Raw genomic sequence first — 20,471 nt, 5'->3', positions numbered from 1 at the left:
CAATGTGGAAGTTTTGAGATATCTGTCAAAAGTTCACAAGTTTTGGCGGAAATTCCGACCGAGTATCGAGAAAACAGGTTGTGTGTGTCGTCCCCCCCCTCAAATAAATGAATGGGCTGTGAGTGAGGCAGGCGTGACAAATGTCACTCGTGAAAGCATTTGTTTAAAGTGGGTGACTAGACGCTGGTGTGACCTGGTTATCAGACCATAATATGGAACATAGGTTGTCTAATTATTTGGATTATGAGTTACTGGACTCTGTTATTCTGCAGGCATCTCATTCATTGACGTGTATGGGCTTTGTTTTTTTGGCAAGGCACGACAATTCAGTAAAAAGCCGTCAATGGGATAACGCGGTGAATTATGATACAGTAACCCTAGAATAATAACCATCAAATGACCTGACGTTATACTTCATTTAAGGCTGTCCCATTGCGCGCGCGCGCGGTCGCGCTGGTGAGTTTAGGGGGGGTCAAATGTGTCTGCTGCTGGTGCCTGCAGAGGGATTCAGATAAAGTCCAGTTTTACCAGCTGTTGAGTGTCGATAAGCCCTCTAACCTTTACCTTAATTACTCCTCTTGATCACCCTATCGCTGGGCTATTTAAACTGTTGCCATCCAGTCTAACATTGCAGCCTGACTGCATTCCTCAGTGCATCACAGCCTGGTGGCTCCAGGGAAATGCCTAGTTTTGCGTTTTCATGGGAAACTGACAACCCAATTTGGTTTTCAGACTATGAATACAATGATTAAAGTCCCTCAGAATAGGGCAGTAAATGAATGTGTTTTTGAGACATCTAGTGGCCATGCCACTGTGTGTGAGGGGTCATGGGTGCATGCGGCTTGTGTCTTCAAGGCTCTTAGTGTCGGTATTAGGTGACCGCAAAGACTATGAATTCCACACCAGATCAACATCTAACCACAATCATTTTTCCTTGCACTCATCTTATTTGTTCGAGCCCCCGACTTGTCACATGCTCTTGAGATATTTTTCATAGTCTGAGTTCTTTACCGAAGGCAGGCCTTGAATTCTGTCATATGGCTGAACTTCTAGCGGTTATGCACTGTGTGCGTGTGTGTGTTTTTACAAGGGGAAGTGAGAAATATTGGACCTTGAGCTTGAGAAGGTGTGTGGAATGTAGACAGCGGGGTCTATCTCTGTTCAAACAAGCAGGGATGAACGTGTAAACAAGAGGTATAATAACCTAAACCGAGGTGCAGTTTGAGGTGTATTTCTGAGGAATTATTTTTTGAAATTCCCACTTGTCCACTTCTGTTGTTTTCTTTGATTCCCTGCGGGGAAAATATAACAACATAGATTAAATTGTCCCTGTCAGTTTGGTCCCAACTTAGTAAACACAAACGTCGTCTGTAAACACAGTGCTCCGTCTGTCTATTCTTTGTCATTGCCTGATCGCCACACGAAACCCCCTAGACATGTTTCTGATTGGCAGTCGGGCTGACAGCAGCAGGACTAGTAGCCTAATGATCAGTCATCGCTACGTATGACTCATGCACAATGCCATAAGATGTAAGGCAAGGCTCTGTTTCCTCTGTTGTCGCAGGAACGGTTAAACAAACAGTGCGCTAGCGGGTGCTTTCCTGCCCAAACTGAGTCAGACAGAACAAAGAAAAATGTAAACATGCATTAGCTTTACCAACAGGAAATCTCTTCATTAGACCGTTCACAGTCATAGATGGCAATGTTGTAATACTCGAGCCATGAATTACCAGATGTCAGAAGAAGTCGAAGCATTCCTTATCATTTGTTCTGGTATTTTCTGTCAATAAACAAGTGTAGGAATCCAGAATCCCTGTGGCTTAAAGAATGCCAAAAATAACAGTAATACTTAGGCCACCAGTGTGCATATGCCCTTTTCATTGTTTTAGGGGAGTTAGTGTTCATCCTCCCGTGTCCTCTATTTTTTTTAGGGATAATGGGTCTAGATGGTGGGCTAATGTAGCCATGTATCATTGCAGCACCTTGTTGAGAGGCAATTAAAGCTGTGTAAAGAACATAAAGACGGGAACCCAGATGCAAGGCAACAAATGATCTCTCTGAAATAGTGTTGATCCTCTCACTGTCAACCCTGTTAAACAGGACACACAAGAGAGAGAGGAAGGAGGTGTGTGTGTGTGGGTCAGTTTGTTTGTGCGAGAAGGAGGACACACATGTTGAGTGGGAGGTTTGTGTGTGTGTGGAAGGGGGATGGGAGGTTGTCGTTGGTGTGAGATTCACCCTAGTGAGACTTTAGACATTCCTGACATTCCGACCTTCGGGATGCTTGAGGCGCCTCCGTCGTCTTCTAGCATGTCGGGGGCTGCAGAGGACTCTGGAGGGCTTTTATGTCGCTAGGCTCACGCCGGCAGGCCCTTTGGTTGAACAGAAACCACATACCCTCTAATTTAGGAGACCATGGGAACAAGTAGCACAGCACAAATCAGGTCTTCTTAAGTTACATCGGCGGAAGATACTTAAATCCTAACGGGGGTTTCATGATCCCCGAGACACTTGTCAGCCTGAACTTCCTCATCACTGTCTTTACGTTTTCAAGAAAATGTTAAAGCTATTTCAACTTACTTTTTCTTGATTCAGAAAATCTCGGGTGAAAAATAAAGGCAGAACATTTTAATTAATTGATCAAGCTTTTTCTGTCCGATTCTAATAACTTAACTCAGGGTCTATTAAGTGCAAATCTGATACCCACAGCTTTTTTTTTAATTACATTTTTATTTTATTTTAATATGACATTAGCAAATAAACTGTATTCACTAGGTTGGTCGTGTCACAGTCAAAACCCAATCTGCTTTATAAGGTGCCGTATCAGATTGGTTCATCCCCGGACAAGATGAGCGGTCTCTTAAGCAGTTTGATACTCTGAAAATACTCTGTTACATATGTGGAAGAGGATGTGATGGGATAAAGTGAATTTTTAGACAGTTCTTATGTAATACAAGCAGTTTTACTGGGTAAAAAAGACACGTGGGATTCTGATTCAATCACAATGGTAATGACAAAAAAGTGATTACATGACTTTATTCTTTTAACAATGTACCTCATTCTTCTCTCTCCTCTTCTTGTGATGTTGCAACCTTCTGTGGGCCAGCCATGACGGTTCATCCGGTATCTGCCACATCACTCAACCGCCGCTTCTGACCAAATCTGATTTAGCAAACCAAAGATGTCAGCGTGCAGCGACTTTGCAGAACACGTGTGGAAACCCGGCTCTTGCAAGAACTGCTTCCACCCGCTTAGTGCACACCACAAGACTGTCGGCGGCCTGGATGGCAGTGGGCCAGCCGCTTGTTTGAAGAGCATCCTGGGAGGCGATGAAGAATCTGGAGTAACAGCGCCTTCACCCTACAGCAAGCCAACCATCGCCGTCAAACCCACTATGATGAGCCTTGACACCAACGAGTCGATGACTGACGTCAACATGAACATAGAGCAGGTGATTCTCTTAAATGTCTCTTTCCTGTAACATACCTTTGAGTTTATGTCTGCCCCATCATGATGTACCTGTTCATTAATGTGTGCTCATGTTTATGTGTGACAGGAGAACACAAAGAGCCCAGTTGAGCGTATGGGCTTGAAGAAACTCTTGGACCTGTCGTCTCTTTACATTGATAGTAACGGCTGCAACAAGGCCCATAGAGAGGCCGTTCTTCAAAGTCCTGAAACCAAGATGGACTACAACAACTGCTTCTCCCTGGCTTCCTTATCCCCAAACATCCTGCCTAAAGACTCCATGATCATTAGCAATATCTTCGTCACCCAGGAGGAGGGTAGAAGTTCTCAGAGTTTAAAGATGAACGCCAATGGAGACATCTGTAGGGAGCAGAATACAACCACCACAAAAACCAAGAGCACTTATAATGGAATTAGTGTGACTGCCAGGGCAAATTGTCAGGAGTCCCATCTGGCTCCTGTGGAGATACCTTTTTCTGTGGATATCGTCACTTCCAGTCCTACTGCAGTTCATAGCAATGGTATCAGCTGTCGGAGTACTGCTGCTGTTACAACTAAGACATCCAGCACTTCTACTACTTTCCCCACCACAGCTTTGAGTGTGGACACCGTTAGCCACAACCCCCCGCCATCCCTCCGCTCTCCTCCCGTCCTATCTGAGCAGACCAGACTATCGGACTCCTCTTGTTCTTACCGAAGTAGTACAGATTCACTTCCTGGGGCAGAGGGGTCCGGAGTAAGACAAGTTAAGTCAGGGAGCCCCCAAAGTCCAACGGCCACGGGTGGCTTACAGTCAGCTCCCAGCTCTCCTAATGAACAACAAGACTCAGAACCCATTTATGCACAGAGCACCAAGAAAAAGCGCAGGCCACAAGGAAATGGGGTGCAATCCCATCTTGTGTCCCCAAACCAGACTAAGAACTCATTCAAGGGCACTGAGCTGTCAGGAGAGAGTCAACGGACCACCATCACCGTAATGGCCGCTCACACAGAGGAGAACAGGACTTTCTACCTGAGCAGTCCAGACTCAGCCATCAGCACCCAATGCCACTTCAGCCCCACTGCACGTAAAGACCCCAGCAGCCCGGCTTTCCGCTGGCCCAGCCCCAGCCACAGCGCACCCTCTTTGGTCCCAGAAGCCAGCCTTAGCCCAACTTTCCACCCCAAGCCTCAGTCCAGCCCACCCATTCCCCCGAAAAGGACCACCCGTTCCCCGAAACTGGGCGCCTCCAGCCTCTCACCGTCCTTCTCTTCTCCAGTTCCTCTTCCTGATCTCCCCAGACTGGGCACCTCCAGCCTCTCACCGTCCTTCTCTTCTCCAGTCCCTCTTCCTGATCTCCGCAGACTGGGCAACTCTAGCCTCTCGCCGTCCAGCTCTTCTCCCGTCCCGCTACCTGAACTCCCCATGCTTTTCCTCGTCTCTGCAAGAGAGGGCCACTTCAAGGTCCATACAGAGAACCACAGCGCAGTAGTGTCTGAACGCTGGCACAAGCCCCACCACCACAATTCTGGCTGGAACTGTCGCATAGAGGAAGAAGAGGAGGAGGATGAGAGAGAGCCGAAAGAGGGACAGAAGAAAAAGTTGGCTGCCAACCCGGGGACAACCTCTAGGGTGACAGGCTTGGTAAATGGTGCTGCTGTCTGGAAGGAGGCCATGGACTCGAAGGCCCACAGCAGCCCCCCTCCGATGACAGAGCCAGGCACGGCCCCCCCAGCTGCCCCCAACAATGGTGCCTGTCAGGGGGAGACTAAGGGCACCGGTGCAGAGGAAGAGGGCAAGCATAACGGGAGCATGCCGTCCAAGCAACCGTTGCATGGCGGCTCATCAGAGCTGCTGGCAGCAGGAAAGGGAGCTGCCAACAATGAGCCCAATCCACCGCCTCCCCCACCCAAGAAACTGCACAGGTAAGAATAACAGAGAACTGCGTTTGTCTGGCTTTTATACATTTCATTATTAATCCTCATATAGGTTAGAACACTACCCACTGTATTTATGTAGGACTACGTTTCAATCCCAGAAAAATATATGAAAATGTTATAACTGTTTTTCAGTCAATCACCTTGTCAGTCAAATTTCAGAAGTTATGACAAAATGCCAATTAGAAGTTAGCGGAGGTGTGAGGCCTTAACATTGTTGACTCAGTTTGACCAATAGACACAAATCATCAAGGCATTCAGTTTACATTATGAAGTATTGAAAAGTAAGCAGTTCTTGGTAATTACGTTTTTTGGGGAATCTGTGACCACTCTATGACGAGTATTTTAGGACTTAGATGATGAAGCCTTTATTAATCTCACCATTGTCATTCAGTTTTTCTTCGAGATTCAGCCACAATTTTATATGCCATTTATTTTTTCAAAACTTTCTTTACAGTGCAGTCCAAGCACAGTAAATACACCAGCAATCTCAAGAAAGGGTTGGTCTTAAATATTGTTTATAATACGGCAGCTATGTAAAAGAAAAAGGCTTAATTACACACTAGTATACTGAACACTTGCTGTAAGATGAATGCTATGCATGTATCACTCTTGAACCGCCCATTATAGCACATATTTGCGTGCCTGTCCTTCAGTCTTACCTTGCATGATAACTAATGGGACTGTAATTTAGCCAAGACACTAAATTCTATAATTTAGCACTTTCAACATGCACTTAGTCTAAATGCATAACTGTATATGTGCTCTCTGATGGGACTGTATATAGCGTTAGTGCTGCTGATGGGATATAAGCTATACTATATTGCCTGTGACTCTGCACATATATGCATCTTACTGCAGTCATCTGTGTAAACCTCACTGTGCCTTCCCCTTTCACAGCACCATTATTCAGCCTTGAATCAGCCTCCATTCTTGCAGCTTGTGATCATTCAAACTGTTCCGGCACATTCCTCAATGCATGCCTTGTTCTATTCATGCCAGTAGTGTGACTTTTTCCAATTGTAATTGACACACAAATGGGTCTGTTAAATAGTCCCCTGCTCTGTCACGTTGCTGTATATTTGTTTTGGCTGCAGCACAATAACTGTAGAAAAGATCATACAGGGAACATAGCTGTCACTTGCAGGCGTTCAGCTGCATCTTTGTGCAAAAGAAATATCATATTTGCACTGTTTGCATGTGTATTTTCAATTCTTGATGTTCACGTCCTGGTTATTTTTAATGCTTAGTAACAATATTTAATTACATCACTTACTCAGGAAGTGCAGAATCGTGCATTTCCGCTTTTATTCAAGACCTGCATCATCGTGACCTACTCTACTCAGGGCCCCTAAGCCTACATAGTCATTTATTAGCAGTAACATTTGCTTTAACCTGAGTCTGCATGAGGCTAAGAATACACTCCGCTGTCTGAGTCAGCTACACCAAAGCAGAAACAGAGAAGAGGCCTTGTGTTGTTTCAGTTATTAGAGCATCAAATGCTCTCCTCAAAATACAATTTGCTCTGTCTGAGACGACATGATGAGGTGTACGCGCCGCGTTTGGTGTGAACACAGCATAACACGCGACTGTGACTTCCTCAGGACAAACAGATGTTCTGTCATCTTGAGCTGCTAGAGTCAGCAAAAGCTGAGTGGGAGTGTTTTACTGTCAATAACACAGATTGCTGATCACATTTCAAGGGCCCTTATGTTTGTGGTAATTCTAGTAAGGACCTATCTCTCCTGTTATGACATTGCCAACATACTGCGCTGATAAAAATACACCTTGTTGTGACACATGTGGGAACACGCCTCGAGCCAGCCAGCGACAGTCGTGGCTTTCCAAGTTTATAAGTGGGTTTAGTGTATGTAATCAACAAGTCTGACCAAAGTGCTGCAGAGAACCAGAATCTAAATCTGCATACAGATATATTATTGAAGAATAAGATAATCTCGTGTGTGGAGTGAATGGAAAATGGAATGGAACCCCGTGAAGCAGCATTTTGACATGCTTAATCATTTAAAGCCACAGATGGTTGGAAAAATCTGCCTCCCAGAGCCTTTGATCACAGTGGAAAACACCAAATGTCCACTCTTTTATTCCTCGGAACAGGTCAACCTACATTTGCTGTGGTGGGTCAGCCTAAGAGGCGTGTGTGCAGGAGGTGTATGTACCTAAATCATGCACGTGTGCAAGTACTTTTTAACGGAGAAGGCTTGTCCACTCCACCGGTCATTGAAGGTTGCCAAAGGGAGGGGCTTCAGTGAACAGATTGTTGCCCCTGGCAACTCCCAAAGTGTCCCTGTCTGGAAGTCGGTTGCCATCAATAGAAGTAGAATTTATAGATCAGCCATGTGGATTCAAGTCCACTGAGTTTGACGTGGGTTTGAATTGCCTTTTGCTCTCTTAACTATCGTTCCAAGGCGTGCCGCCCCTCCCTCCACAGAGCCGTCCTGATCCCTTCTGTGCAGCAGAACAGATAGCATCTTGTTGCCGCCTGAAGTGAACCACTAGGTCAATGAGTGAATGCTATATATGAGATATGGGTGCTTACATTTTGCACATCTAATGGGTGCTGTTGCTTTTCCTTGCTGAGAGAGGACTTTAAATACACATATGACTCGTGTGGAGCCAGGGTTGTGTTACTACACATGGCGGGGCTTTAGAGAGCCGCCAGTCTGATCCAGGGGCATTTTGCGCCGGCCAGCCTGACAAGGACCTTTGCCTGTCCAGCATGAGGTAGGCACCTGGTGGCATCTTTTTCTCATCCTCAGTAGGTATTGACCATCTATCATTAGACTTGTGAAGAGAAGTGGTTACGTTTTTGTTCGTGCAGGAAAATTGACTCAGAGTTTGTATGCGTTTCACGAAGAAACCCCCTCTCTTTCATCTCTTCAAATCCTTTTCTGCCTAAATTATGTTATTCTTTGAGTCCATACTGTTGGTAAGACTCAAATATTTGTAAGATGAAGACGGTTGAAGTGAAACCGATACAGAACAAAGTGTGTTACTTAATGTGATGTGGGGCAAATAAATGAAAGTGCCATGTACCTCGTTAAAGGTTTTTTTGGGGGGGAGTTTTTCCTGTACCGACGTGAAGGTCCCGGGTTAGAGGATGTCGCATGTGTGCAGATTGTAAAGCCCTCTGAGGCAAATTTGTGATTTGTGATTTTGGGCTAGACAAAATAAATGAAAGTGTCTTGTACTGAATAAGAGAAAGAGATAGCCGACAGTGAAGAAGATAACAAGGCAAGGCTGGAGCCGTTTGCAAAAGATAAAGGGATTGGTGTCAACCATTAATGGAGCTGTGTTTCAAAGACATGGTTTATATGGCTAGATAGCCATGGTAACTATCCTACAATCATGGGAAAGAAACAGTGCATCTCATTGTTCGCTGCACTGTGTTGTTACACAGAGGTTGCAAATTAACACAAAAACACATGCACGACATAATGCAATCCAATATAACAGCAATGCAATAAACCTTTTGTCAGTTTGTATAAACCAAAAGGAACACCTAAGAATATTTTCTAATATGACCACAAATACAGTTCAATCAGTTCCTCTCCGTCTCATCAAACACTCATTGGAAGCTTCTTAAAGGTTGTGTATGTTGCATGACTGTTGTAGGGGATTGGATTATATTGTACAGGTGTTAATGATACCGCCTACACCCGGGTACGTTCTGAGTTTGCCTGCTTTTATACCTGACTCCACCTCATTTTAACAAAACCCTGAATTGCGTATCAACATTAATGTGTTGGCTGTTTACAGTTTTTTATCTCATTGCTTAATTAATGCTGTATAACCATCTTAGATTTTGACTTTCACGAAAATATTATTGTCTCGACATAAAATAGCCGTGTGGATGTAATGACATACAGTACTTTGTCATCATTTTATATATTTACCTAAATAAGAACCTGATCCACAACAACACTGCAGTTTAGTTTGGGTCTCATTTTACACCGTCGCACTGCTATCTGTAGCTAGTTAGCTGTAACCCCAATCCGATCCCTTTTTAAAAGTCCCCCAGATCCCTTCACACAGCTTTATTAATACCACACACACACACAGACACACACACACACACGTCAAGATACCATGTATGCCAACAGATCCTGTGTGTTAGTACTGTAATGCTACAGTAAATGTCGTTGCTGGGCTGATTGCAGAACGTGTGGCAGGTTTACTGGGGCGATCACGATGGCTCACGTAGACTTTGTTTTTGCAAAGGAAGTGATTAAATCTATTCTGAGGAAATGAGCAATTAAGATGTTTATTAATAGACGTTTAGAATAAAACTATTCTAAGTAGAGTGGGAAAATCATTTTGATACGGCCTCCATCGTGATTAGTCAATTAGTCCGTCAACAGAAAATGAATTGCAAATATTATGGTAATCGGTTAATTAATTCCTTGTCTGACATTACAATAAAGAGAATATATTTGGGGTTTAAATCGTTAATCAGGCAAAAACATTTGGGTTATTTGAAGATTTCATCTTATGCTGGCTGATGGGCATTCTTCACTCTTTTCTGACCAAACAAGAATATAGTCATCAGATTATATAAAGAGAAGAATTGCCCCTAAATGCTTGTATATTCTTACACGCAGTCCTAATCCGATCCAAGGTCTTTTTTGCATGCCCTTGCTCAGAAGGCTCATTCATCCGTGCACATCCTCCCACAGGGCATAAGCAATGACATTCTTTCACTAAGGAAAATCTCATGTTTTGGATACAAATCTGAGAGATCTGGAGTGAGACATGCACAGGCAACACACATGCACATAGTTCCAGCACCCATTACAATTTCTCCTCTGCCTCAGCGTTTCCACTACCTTTCGTCGCCGTTCCTTTGTCTGTAAAATGATAGCGGATCCTTTAGCCAACTGCCCACAGAGAATACCTAACCCTCTGTCTCCTCCCTGTGCTCCCCTCCTTTTCTCCTCCTCAGCTGTTTGTTCTGCTGATTTACGGTGGAATTGAAGTCGGGGGCCTGCAGATTAATGGATAGAGGAGTAATTTTTTGCGATGGAAGAGAGATAAAGGGATGGGATGAGACCCTGCTTCCCTGAGCCATTAGCGCGTATAATGAGACAAGTGAATGGCTGTCACTCAGCCTAATTGGTCACCTTGATTAGGAAGTCTGCTCATGCACAGGTTTCATTGGTATTATAAGTGGCTATCATGCTAGTCAGGCAAACTGAACAAGAAGAATGCAAAGCTTCTTTCTAGCAAGTAAAAAGAAATCACGCAAGGTTGTGTAACTTTTTTGAAAGCAGAAATAACACAATATTTCTTACAAATGAAAAATTGCATTCATAAGCGTAAAAACACACCCGTACTCAATTCAATGCACTTATAGGTTTTGCTGCTACAGCTTTTAAAATATTTTTGTGGTACACTATGCATTTATCTAAAGTCTGTAGTAGAGAGATGACAGGAAACAAAGGGAGAGAGGGATGGGGAATGACATGCAATAGAGGTTGCCCCCAAGGCCATCAGAGCACCCTACATTTCAAAAGTGAGAGAGAGAGAGAGAGAGAGAGAGAGAGAGAGAGAGAGAGAGAGAGGGAGAGCACATTCAGTATAACTTGCAGCACAACTTGATGCAGTTTTTTATTCATTACTCACAATGAAACTCAAGCGCTGACAACTTGGTTGGGTGTGTTGGGCTGGTAGTGGATAGTGTAGATATTGTTAAGCAGAGATGGGGCGCGGGCTACATAAATCGGTTCAGCTCACTTCTTTCTATCTCAACACCCCCAGATTTGCTTTTCATTTTCGAATTTGTTGATGTTGCCTCAACTGACAACACTTAAAACAATTTATCAGCAATCAAAAAGATGTATACAACTTTTTTAATTTATGCAGGAATACTCCCCAAGACCTGTGAACAGACTTCGGTGTGTACAATTGTTGTAGTTTCCTTTTAAAGTAACCGATTCAAGGGTATCTTGGGAAAAGTAGGGGAAATCAAATGCACCAATATCCTGCAATTTCCACTTGTGGCCACATTGTCCGGTGTCACAAAAGTCACGGTCTCACTTAAGGGCCATATATGACCACTGATATAGTACTTGATGAAGTTTACTGTTATCAGAAACAAGCCAAACTGCTAAATATTGGCCGACCGATATTGATTTTAGTAAGGCTTGTTTGTTGCAGTTAGAAATCAACACAAAATCAAGAAGTGTGCCTCTTGAATTAGGAAGTGAAACTACTCCTGATGGTGGTAGTTCGTCATTTAAAAAGAGGCAGTGTGCACTGCATAGTGCAGATAAGAAAACATCAAGGGGAAGTGGAGTGGTTCCACATTTACGAACAGATACACGAAAAGAAAAGGTTGTATATCTGCAGACTGAACTACCAGTGGATGCTACACTTGGCTCGGCGGATGTTTGGCAATTATGTCAGCAATGCAGACACGGAAAATTATACATAGACACCTGGTTTGAATGCATGTTTGTATCTTGTTTGTCCCATGTTATTCACTTACCCCGTTTCTGCTGTTTTCTCCGTCAGAGTGTGTAGTAAGATGAGTGGCAGCAACATGGAGCTGGATCGCTGCAGCCAACACGGGTCAGCAGACAGCCCTACTTCATCTCTTCGGGGCTTGAGCTCCAGCCTATCCACTGCTTCCACTGACAACCTGACTGGGGACACTGGTAAGTAACACTCACACATATGTCATTTTTGCAAAAAGGTCCCTTTGCTCCAATAGAAACATGCACTTGGGAGTCCAAGGACCATACATGTCTGATACAGTATCTGATAAAGCAAATAATTTATTGAGCAAGTTAGGGGCTTCTTTCACAGCTTTTACAGACGTGTCCTTCGGTTTAGTTGCCTGCATGTCAACTGTCTTGCTGTTCAGACGCTGTATCGCACTGTTCGACTATGAAGATGCCCTTTGTCACAGTGAAACTTTGCAACAACAATGAAAAGAGGAAAGGGAGCGTTGCAAGGTTGAACAGCAGCAAGCAGCCTGTCGGCTTATCGCTTCTCTTCCTCTTTTGTGAAGTACACTCATAGTTTGTTTTGACACGGGGTTCATTTTCCTGACGTAAGTTCAAGATTTCTGCAATCTATCAAGTGACTCAGAATGAGTGGCACGAGTCCTTGGTTTTGAAATTATTGTCAACCTTCACATATCCTCCGTGGCACAGACACTTGTAATTGCTGTAACTTCCTGGGCAATGTTGTTTGAAGAGATAATTATGGACTCTGATAACGAGGGAAAAAGGGCTTGGCTACATCCTACAGAGTACTTTTTTTTTCCTGTCCTTTACAGTCTTCTCCCTCTGTGAAAGCAGTTATTGAAGACTGCACCACACAATTACCTCGGTGTCTGTCTCCTCTAGTGTAATGTCAAGTTCTTACTTTAAGTCTTTAATTGAGAAATGGATCGTAGTTGGATGGAAGATGTTTTGAGTGTCAGCTTGAACCCTGGATTGTGGAAATTTCCAGCTGTTTTGAGGCAAAGAGGTATGTGTTCGTGCTAAGGCTGAGCAGTAGGAAGTGACAGAAGACGTGTAGTAAATAAATCAAATTCACAGCCGTCGCCCAGGAATATGAGAGTCTGTGAGTACTGTGAGGTTACAGGGATGCTATGCTTTGTGAAGCTAAGATATCTGATTGCTGGTTGTAGCTTCATATTTGGCGTACAGAGAATCTTCTCATCTAACTCTTAATAACAAAACTAGTAAGCACATTTCCCAAATTGTTGAACTATTCCTTTAACAATTGATACATCCTCTGAAATGTGAAGTTTGTGTTTAGTACTTTTCAACTGGAGTATTTGCCTTTCTTTTACACCTTTCCTTATATAAGCAGTACAGTGCACTTTACTGAACATGAGCCAACGCTTACTCTCATTGTAAGCAGACTTGCTGATGTCATTTATTTGTCTCTTCTTAGGTTATCGGGATGCTACACGGATGTCTTGTTCCTCTCCATTTTCCAGAAGTCCAGTGGCCTCGGCTCCAGGATCTCCGCACCCGCCCTCCTTTACCAGCTTAAGTAACCAGCCACCTCCACTCCCGGAGAAAAAAATGGTCAACCGCACCGTGTCAGCTCCCGATAGCGCCAACGGAAGACCCTTTGTCCGAGCCTACCCACGACTCCCGTTCACTGGCTCGGAGAGCAACGTGTGTCGACCTGCTGATGTCAGCTCCCGCTCCAGTTTACCGTCCAGCCCTGTTGACCCACGCCCCATGTTCTCTTCCAACGAGTCTCTGGAGCGTTGCCATGCCCCGCTAAGCCGACCCTCGAGGTCCCGGACACTGGATGAGCCACTGAAGACTCACGGGCGTCTGGGTGTCCACTGCCGAAGCAGCGTCACCTGCTCCTCTTCCCCGCAACTCAGCGTGCCCTTCTCATCCTCAGAACCAGGTTCTACGCCAAATTTGGGCTCGAGCCTGCAGCTCCAGACCCTTCTGAGTAACATAGACAGTAGGGAAGGGGTGTACTCCAAACTGGGAGGCCTGTACGCCGAGTCTCTGCGGCGCTTGGCTCTAAAATGTGAGGATCACTTCACGCGCTCCCAGAGGAACCCACTTAGGTTTGAGGAGAGCAACTGGTCTCTGTTCAGGCTCACCTCCAACAAGCCAAGCTGCAACTCAGGAGATGCTGTGTACTACTCTGCTGCCTGCGCCTCAGACCCCAGCAACTCCTACGCTGTAAAGGTAATCCCTAAATACTAAGCCTGGAGTATTTCATATAACCATGTTCACTTCCAGAACACCTTAATGTTATAATCCTTAGTATTTTGGTCCTGATTCATTTGGTGTAAACTTTGATTACTGGGAGAAAATGCAGTGTTATACTGCAGGTCCCAGAATTCTGAGGGGAGCAAACACTCTTTGAGCTGCTACTTTACTGGAAATACAATTTATCTATTTACAGCGCATCCAAATGAACTTATTTAGTTTGAAGTAAGATATCGGGTCAATTGTTAGTCCTTTTCCATCGTGCCACGGACAACCGTGAGTAGTATTAAGCGTTTTTTGTAAAGTACAGATCGGGTTTATTCTGTCCGCTCAGAGAGGTTGTTGTCAAAAGACCAACTCTCAGCCCACTCAAGATCATCTTTACTGTTGTTTAAGGAATAATTTGCTCAGTGGGTGTGTGTTGTAAATTGATATTTTAAGCAGGGATTTGACAGTTTTAGGACAGGAGGAGGAGATTAAAATTGGGCGGTGGTCTTGTTTGTTCTTAGACTACAGATGGGATGGTCCCACCGCAGCACAAACCTTCAGGGCATGTAGTGTAAACAACTAGGAAGAAGGGTGTGGATTCACACTCACTAACCTTTGTCCCAAAGTCATTAGTGTTTAACAAAGCAGCAGCTGTTTGTACAGCATGTGTTGTGCCACAGCGTGGGTTGCCCACAGTCTTGCTCAATATCTCCAGGCCCAATTAATCTTTACATTCCAGGCAGGATTTACAGTCAGACAAACTCCTGTTGTCAAGGCCAGCACACACAAAAACCCAATGCACACCATGTAGAATGAGCCCATTCAGCACAGAGACAAATTATCATGTTTTAAACTGAATTCAGCATTGAATGGGGTTATACGGAAGTGTAGTACGTGTTTGTGTAACTTCATTCATTGTTATTTGATGTGCTTACCGGTGTTTTGCTGACTGAAAATTCAATTCCATGAAAGTGGATTTTTGTCCAGTTAAACACTAAGAAGAGCTTATAATAATAAATCTGACCCCAACACACACTGAGATTTGTAACTTTTCCGAATTCAGATTTTAGTGTTAGTGAATTTTCCCACAGCTTGCAAGAGAATGAAAGGCACTGAAGGGCCGTGGTAGTTTACTTAAACACAAGTTTAGCTTCTCTAAGCTTTTCAGTTGAGGATTGGGTTTGAATCTGCGTCATAGACATTGATTTCACTTGAATGAGAGCAGGGACTGGATTGACGTTGACCTTGGAAACCTCACTAACAAGAATTCCTTTCTTATGTTTCTTGGCTCCACTCCCTTCCCGTCTCTGTGTGGGGAATTCCCCTCCCCCCCTTCCTTCCCTTTCTTCTCCTTTGCTTAATCCTTTCCTCCCACTGATCTTTGTGTTTATACCTCTCCAGATCTGCAAGAGTCCATCCATGGAGGCCAAACAGGGCCATCTCTACGGCCTTTCAGTGCAGCAGAGCATGCCTCCCCACTTCAACGTCCAGCAGGACTGCGGACACTTTCTCGCTTGCGTCCCTCAGAGTATGCTGCCCTCTGACGAAGTCTCTCTGCCCAATACCCCTGCTTCGTCGCTGCCTCAGCCCTCCATGTCTGCGTCCGTTCAACAGGTAGAACGAGAGCGAGTGGTGGTTATCACCTCTGAGATCCCTCGGCAGACGGCAGCAGACTTTGTACGGGAGTGGGCCGCGTTCCATAAGACTCAGCCGGAAGTCTACGAGCGCCGTGTATGTTTCCTCCTCCTGCAGCTCTGCCACGGCCTGGAGCACTTGAAGGAGCACGGGGTCACGCATCGCGACATCTGCCTCGAAAACCTGCTGTTGGTGCCTCACCTACGCCGGCCCTCCAAGTTCCCCCAGCAAACCGCCACCGACAATGGCACCAGTAACAGTTCAAGTGGTGACAGTCAGCGACACCTTCCCCGGCTCCTCATCAGCAACTTTGCTAAGGCCAAGCGTCGCTCCCCCGAAGACGCCGCCTCAACCAGTGTGGACCCTCGCATCAAACGTGACCACGCCAGATTGGCGCCCGAGATCCTCTCAGCGGCCCAGTACCGTAAATTTGACGAGTTCCAGACAGGCATCTTGATCTATGAGCTCCTCCACCAAGCCAACCCATTTGAGGTGAGTCCAGCTCTGAAGGAACAGGACTACCGCTGTGAAGAGTTGCCACCGATCCCTTCCGTCTCCCTGTACTCTGCCGGCCTCCAGAGGCTGGCCCAGCTCCTGCTTCAACCTGACCCCATCAAACGCATTCATATCCAGGAGGCCAAGCGCATACTGCAGAGCCTGCTCTGGGGCCCCAGGAAGGACCTGATGGAGCAGCAGCGGGAGAGGCACGCACAGGGGGTCGGCTTTGTTGACGGAGCCCGGCACGAGGGCCTCCTGAACTGGCTGGATGTGAAAAGGGCCCTGCTGATGATGAAGTTCGCAGAGCGTTCACTGGAACCCGAGAGGAACGCGGAGCTCGAGGACTGGTTGTGCTGTCAGTACTTTTCCTCGGCTCACCCGCTGTCTCTCTGCCATACTGCTGAGCTGCTCTACTCGCTAAAGTGATGGCTTCCTTTTCGGGTTAAACATTTGTGTGAGTGGAGCTGAAGTTATGTGTGAATGAGTGAACGAGAGCGACCAATAATTTCAGTTAAGTTATGTGTCTAGACACTATGGATGGGAGATACTGTGAACCTAAACCCACCTGTTTGCGCTACTGCTGCTTGCATGAGAGCCGTGCATCAACCTAACCGTCCACTCTCTACCTTTTACACAAACGGCATCGTGCTACAAAACTAATGAAAAGATTAACTTACCGACTGGAAACGCTTTGTGCCAGTGATGCATACATCTGTAAAAAAAAAAGGAAGCGTATGAACAGTATTCATAACCCTATAATACACTTACCAAAGTTTCATGTATGACACTCTATTGTGTGTATTTATTAAATATCAATTATGACATTTTACCCACTGAGAACAGGCTAATAATTCATAACCGTATTCTGTTAGCTTGTTAGCTTTGAACATAATGCTGCGTCGTATCTACGTAACTGTGCAGCTAACTTTGAATTTTAATAGAAATATGAGGTTACTAGCAGACTTACACTGTTGCACCTTTTCCGTCATGTTTATTCATGGGCTCATAGTGCTGTACTGTATACTTTGTAAACAACACAAATTCCAATTTTCTTGAACCTATCCACAGGAACTTACATAATAATGCCAATGCCTATTCCTCAGTGAAGACTGGTGAACTCGTTGCACAGTCCTTGTTAGACAGCGTTGCATAATAAAGACTTAGTATGAATTTATCATAAGCCGTACTGTCTAACAACTCAATATTAATTGGATTGACAAAACAAGTGGCAACGTTAGAAATTGCTTCTACTGAATGGATGCCCGATTTCTCCTGACGCTTTTAGTATATATTTAAACGTTTTTACATTTGTAACAGTGCCTTTTGTTCTTTGTATGTTACAGTGACACAGAAGTCAAATGTAAATATTACTGATCATTCGTCCTTTGTGAAACTGGCCTTTCACCGAATGTTCTAGAAACACCTTTGTACAGTAATTTGTATATGATATTAGAAGAAAAATGAGCCCAAGCTGGTCTTAATATGAGCAGGAGTTAAGAAATATTTATGATACAATTTGCTATCCTGTAGTAGTCACTGGAATTTCTCTTGTTTATTTTAATATGTGGATTATCAAGTGATTTTGGCACAGCAACAGCTGGGCTTGTTTTGTTTTTTTGCCTCTTGTAAACTTCAAGTTCATGAGTATTTTATCTCCAACAAAGGAATTCTTAATAAAGTCAAGAATTTAACAGCCTGCACCAGGTTTTCGTCCACGACTGACTGATGTTTCTAATGTTGCAGAGAAAAAAAGCATGGCCAGATCTCACCACTATACATTGTTGATTTTTATTATGTTGTGTGTGCCTCACCTATTTGCAACTATCAATAAACTGTGCATATATTTTCTCACAGTATGAGCTGGTGTTTGGGTCTTTTTTGGATGCATTCCCTTTATCGATTGGGCCACTAAGGGCTGTAGTTATGTTAGCATTACCAGCTGCCTCTGCTGTTAAACTAATGAATGCAAGCTAAAATGAATGTATTCTATTTGCTGTCTTAACTAGAGATTAACAGGAAATGAGGGCTTGATTGGATACAATTCCATACAAAGTAACGTCTTCTTTAAGTTTCTTGTCTTACAATATTTTCCAACTTCGAATTTGCTTTTCCTCCAAAGTACATAGTGCAAGGCAGCACCGTGTATAAACATAAACTACAATTCTACTTCTTTGTGCAAGGATTAAAGCAATTTGGGCAATTTTCAAACTGAAAGAAGAAATATAAACAGGAACAAAAGTAACAAAAGAGGAAAAAAACTCCAATCAGCTGAAAGAGAAGCGTTTGCTGTTGTAGGGGAGACATGGAGCGCATTGCATGGATCAACACAACAGGTTGTACGTGTAGTTGCATCTCAATTTGAGTTTGGAGCCTCAGGCCAAAACTAGACCCCAGACTTCCAATCCCTCCCCCAGTGTTACCCCCCCCCCCCTCCCCCCATTTAGCTTTCTGCTTCACATCACTCCTTCAAAACCACTGGCTGCTCCCTTGTCATAGGTGGAACTATGTTGCTATGGTGTTTTGACCAATGGAATGGCATTTCCAGGAACGCAGTCAGTCTCTGTCTCCCTTTTTCTCTCTCAAACACACACACACACACACACACACCGAGTGAAGCAGCCTGTTGAGCAGGAATCCAAATAACCCCCTGGTAACAACAGCAAGGCTCCCTCCTTTGTTTGCCCAGTGAACACCGGTCAGGAGGTTGCAGACTTTATTTGAGCAAATATGCATCCCAGCACACCGTCTTCAGCAGAGGATCTAAGAAGACAAAAAAAACAAACACAACATACCAAAACTCCCCACTACTAGAGAATGAATATGGTGTAAATGCAACTGCTGTGGGACATAGAGGACAGTTAAACTTACTGGTTATTGCTGCTCCTTATTCCCAGGGATGGATGGCCAATCATAGACGAAGAAATACAATGTAAAGACATCTTAAGTACACAAATGTAATGACCCACCATAAAGTCACTACTTTGCATCCAGCCATAATTAACTAGTAGATATGATGACTATTACATCTTTCTATACCATCTGTGAATACTACCATCTCCCGCTATTGCATCTATCCAAAAAGTGCACTTTAAATGACTGCGAATGGACATATTTAACCTATACTTATCTATTCACCCTGCTACCAGTTTGGATATTGTCGGCTAGCTCAAAGTTACCAGCCAGGCCATTTCCATTCACATAATTAAAAGCACAGCTAGTGGCTGATTTGACAGTAACCCCGGAGTGCTCCTGCTCCGTCAGTTCAACATAACGACCCATTAGAGTATGTCCAAATGAAGGTCAATAGAGATGTAGGGCAGCTAGCATTGTCCTCTGTCTGTAGCTCTTCTGGCTCCATGATTGACCTCGTAGCCCGTTGGTTCCTGCTCAATGCTGTTTGCAACAATTTGCCCACTCAGGTGAAGCACTTACTTTTGCAGCATGACCTGCAACAGCATGCTTCACTCCTTGACTTCTAATGTATGTTTAGACTATGGCTTAGTCCCTTTACCACAAAACATAAGCTCAATTGATAAAATAAACTACACCACGGTTATATGAGCGCGGGTTTTACGAGTTATTCCTGCAGCATTCTATTGTTAATGTTATGAGTAACACCTCTTATTGACTTACAAGTTAACATTTCTGCCACATTCCACATTGATTTACAGGTGTTCCAGGGGCACCACGGGGTCTTATCTCACCAATCCAGGGTTTGCTCTGTAGGACTCGATAGCGGCTAATCAGGAACAGAGGACAGGATGGTTTGCACTTCCTGACCTCTGTGTGTCCTTTCTTCTTTTTAAATCAGTCCATGAATGTATTCTGTCCCACTTGCACTCTCTTACCATGCTGCTTTTGCGACTCTGCAACAATAAGGTCCATTAATATTTAATAAAACAGAAGGCAGCCGTACCACTAGTTGAAGTAAGTAATTGTCTAATAAATAACCTATGGTAGAAAGGGAACACTGTAGAGACATCCAAGCTTCATTGAGGCCTGTTATAGAGTGTTTGAAGGGTGCCGGCATGTTTTTTATGTCTCTAAAATAAACATTACACGCCAGAACATTTCAATATATCTCTGCAAAAAGTGCCTAAATTCTTAACAGACAGTATTGTTTGAATTATGCACCTGTGCTTTATCAGTAGTTATACACAATTATAGGGCAATCTGTACTTTTTGGAAGTGTTTAAAATAAAACGTTAAATTGATGTACCATGTTAACATTTTAAAAAGTCTAACTAC

General features: G+C 44.1%; 1 protein-coding gene across 1 annotated transcript; it reads left to right on the top strand.

Moving 5' to 3' along the window:
• Positions 1–3,181: 3,181 nt before the first annotated feature.
• On the top strand, positions 3,182–18,079 carry prag1 (PEAK1 related, kinase-activating pseudokinase 1; the record flags this gene model as incomplete). Its single annotated transcript, XM_079178576.1, has 5 exons — positions 3,182–3,451; positions 3,557–5,373; positions 11,917–12,059; positions 13,312–14,078; positions 15,492–18,079. 5 exons carry the CDS (start codon positions 3,182–3,184, stop codon positions 16,647–16,649), a joined length of 4,155 nt encoding a protein of 1,384 aa, XP_079034702.1. The 3' UTR covers positions 16,650–18,079.
• Positions 18,080–20,471: the final 2,392 nt, after the last annotated feature.

The sequence above is a fragment of the Pholis gunnellus genome (genome assembly GCF_910591455.1).
Source record: "Pholis gunnellus genome assembly, chromosome: 18".
Classification (NCBI taxonomy): Eukaryota; Metazoa; Chordata; class Actinopteri; order Perciformes; family Pholidae; genus Pholis; species Pholis gunnellus.
Note: the sequence above shows the minus strand (reverse complement) of the source record. Positions and strands in the feature narration are given on the sequence as shown.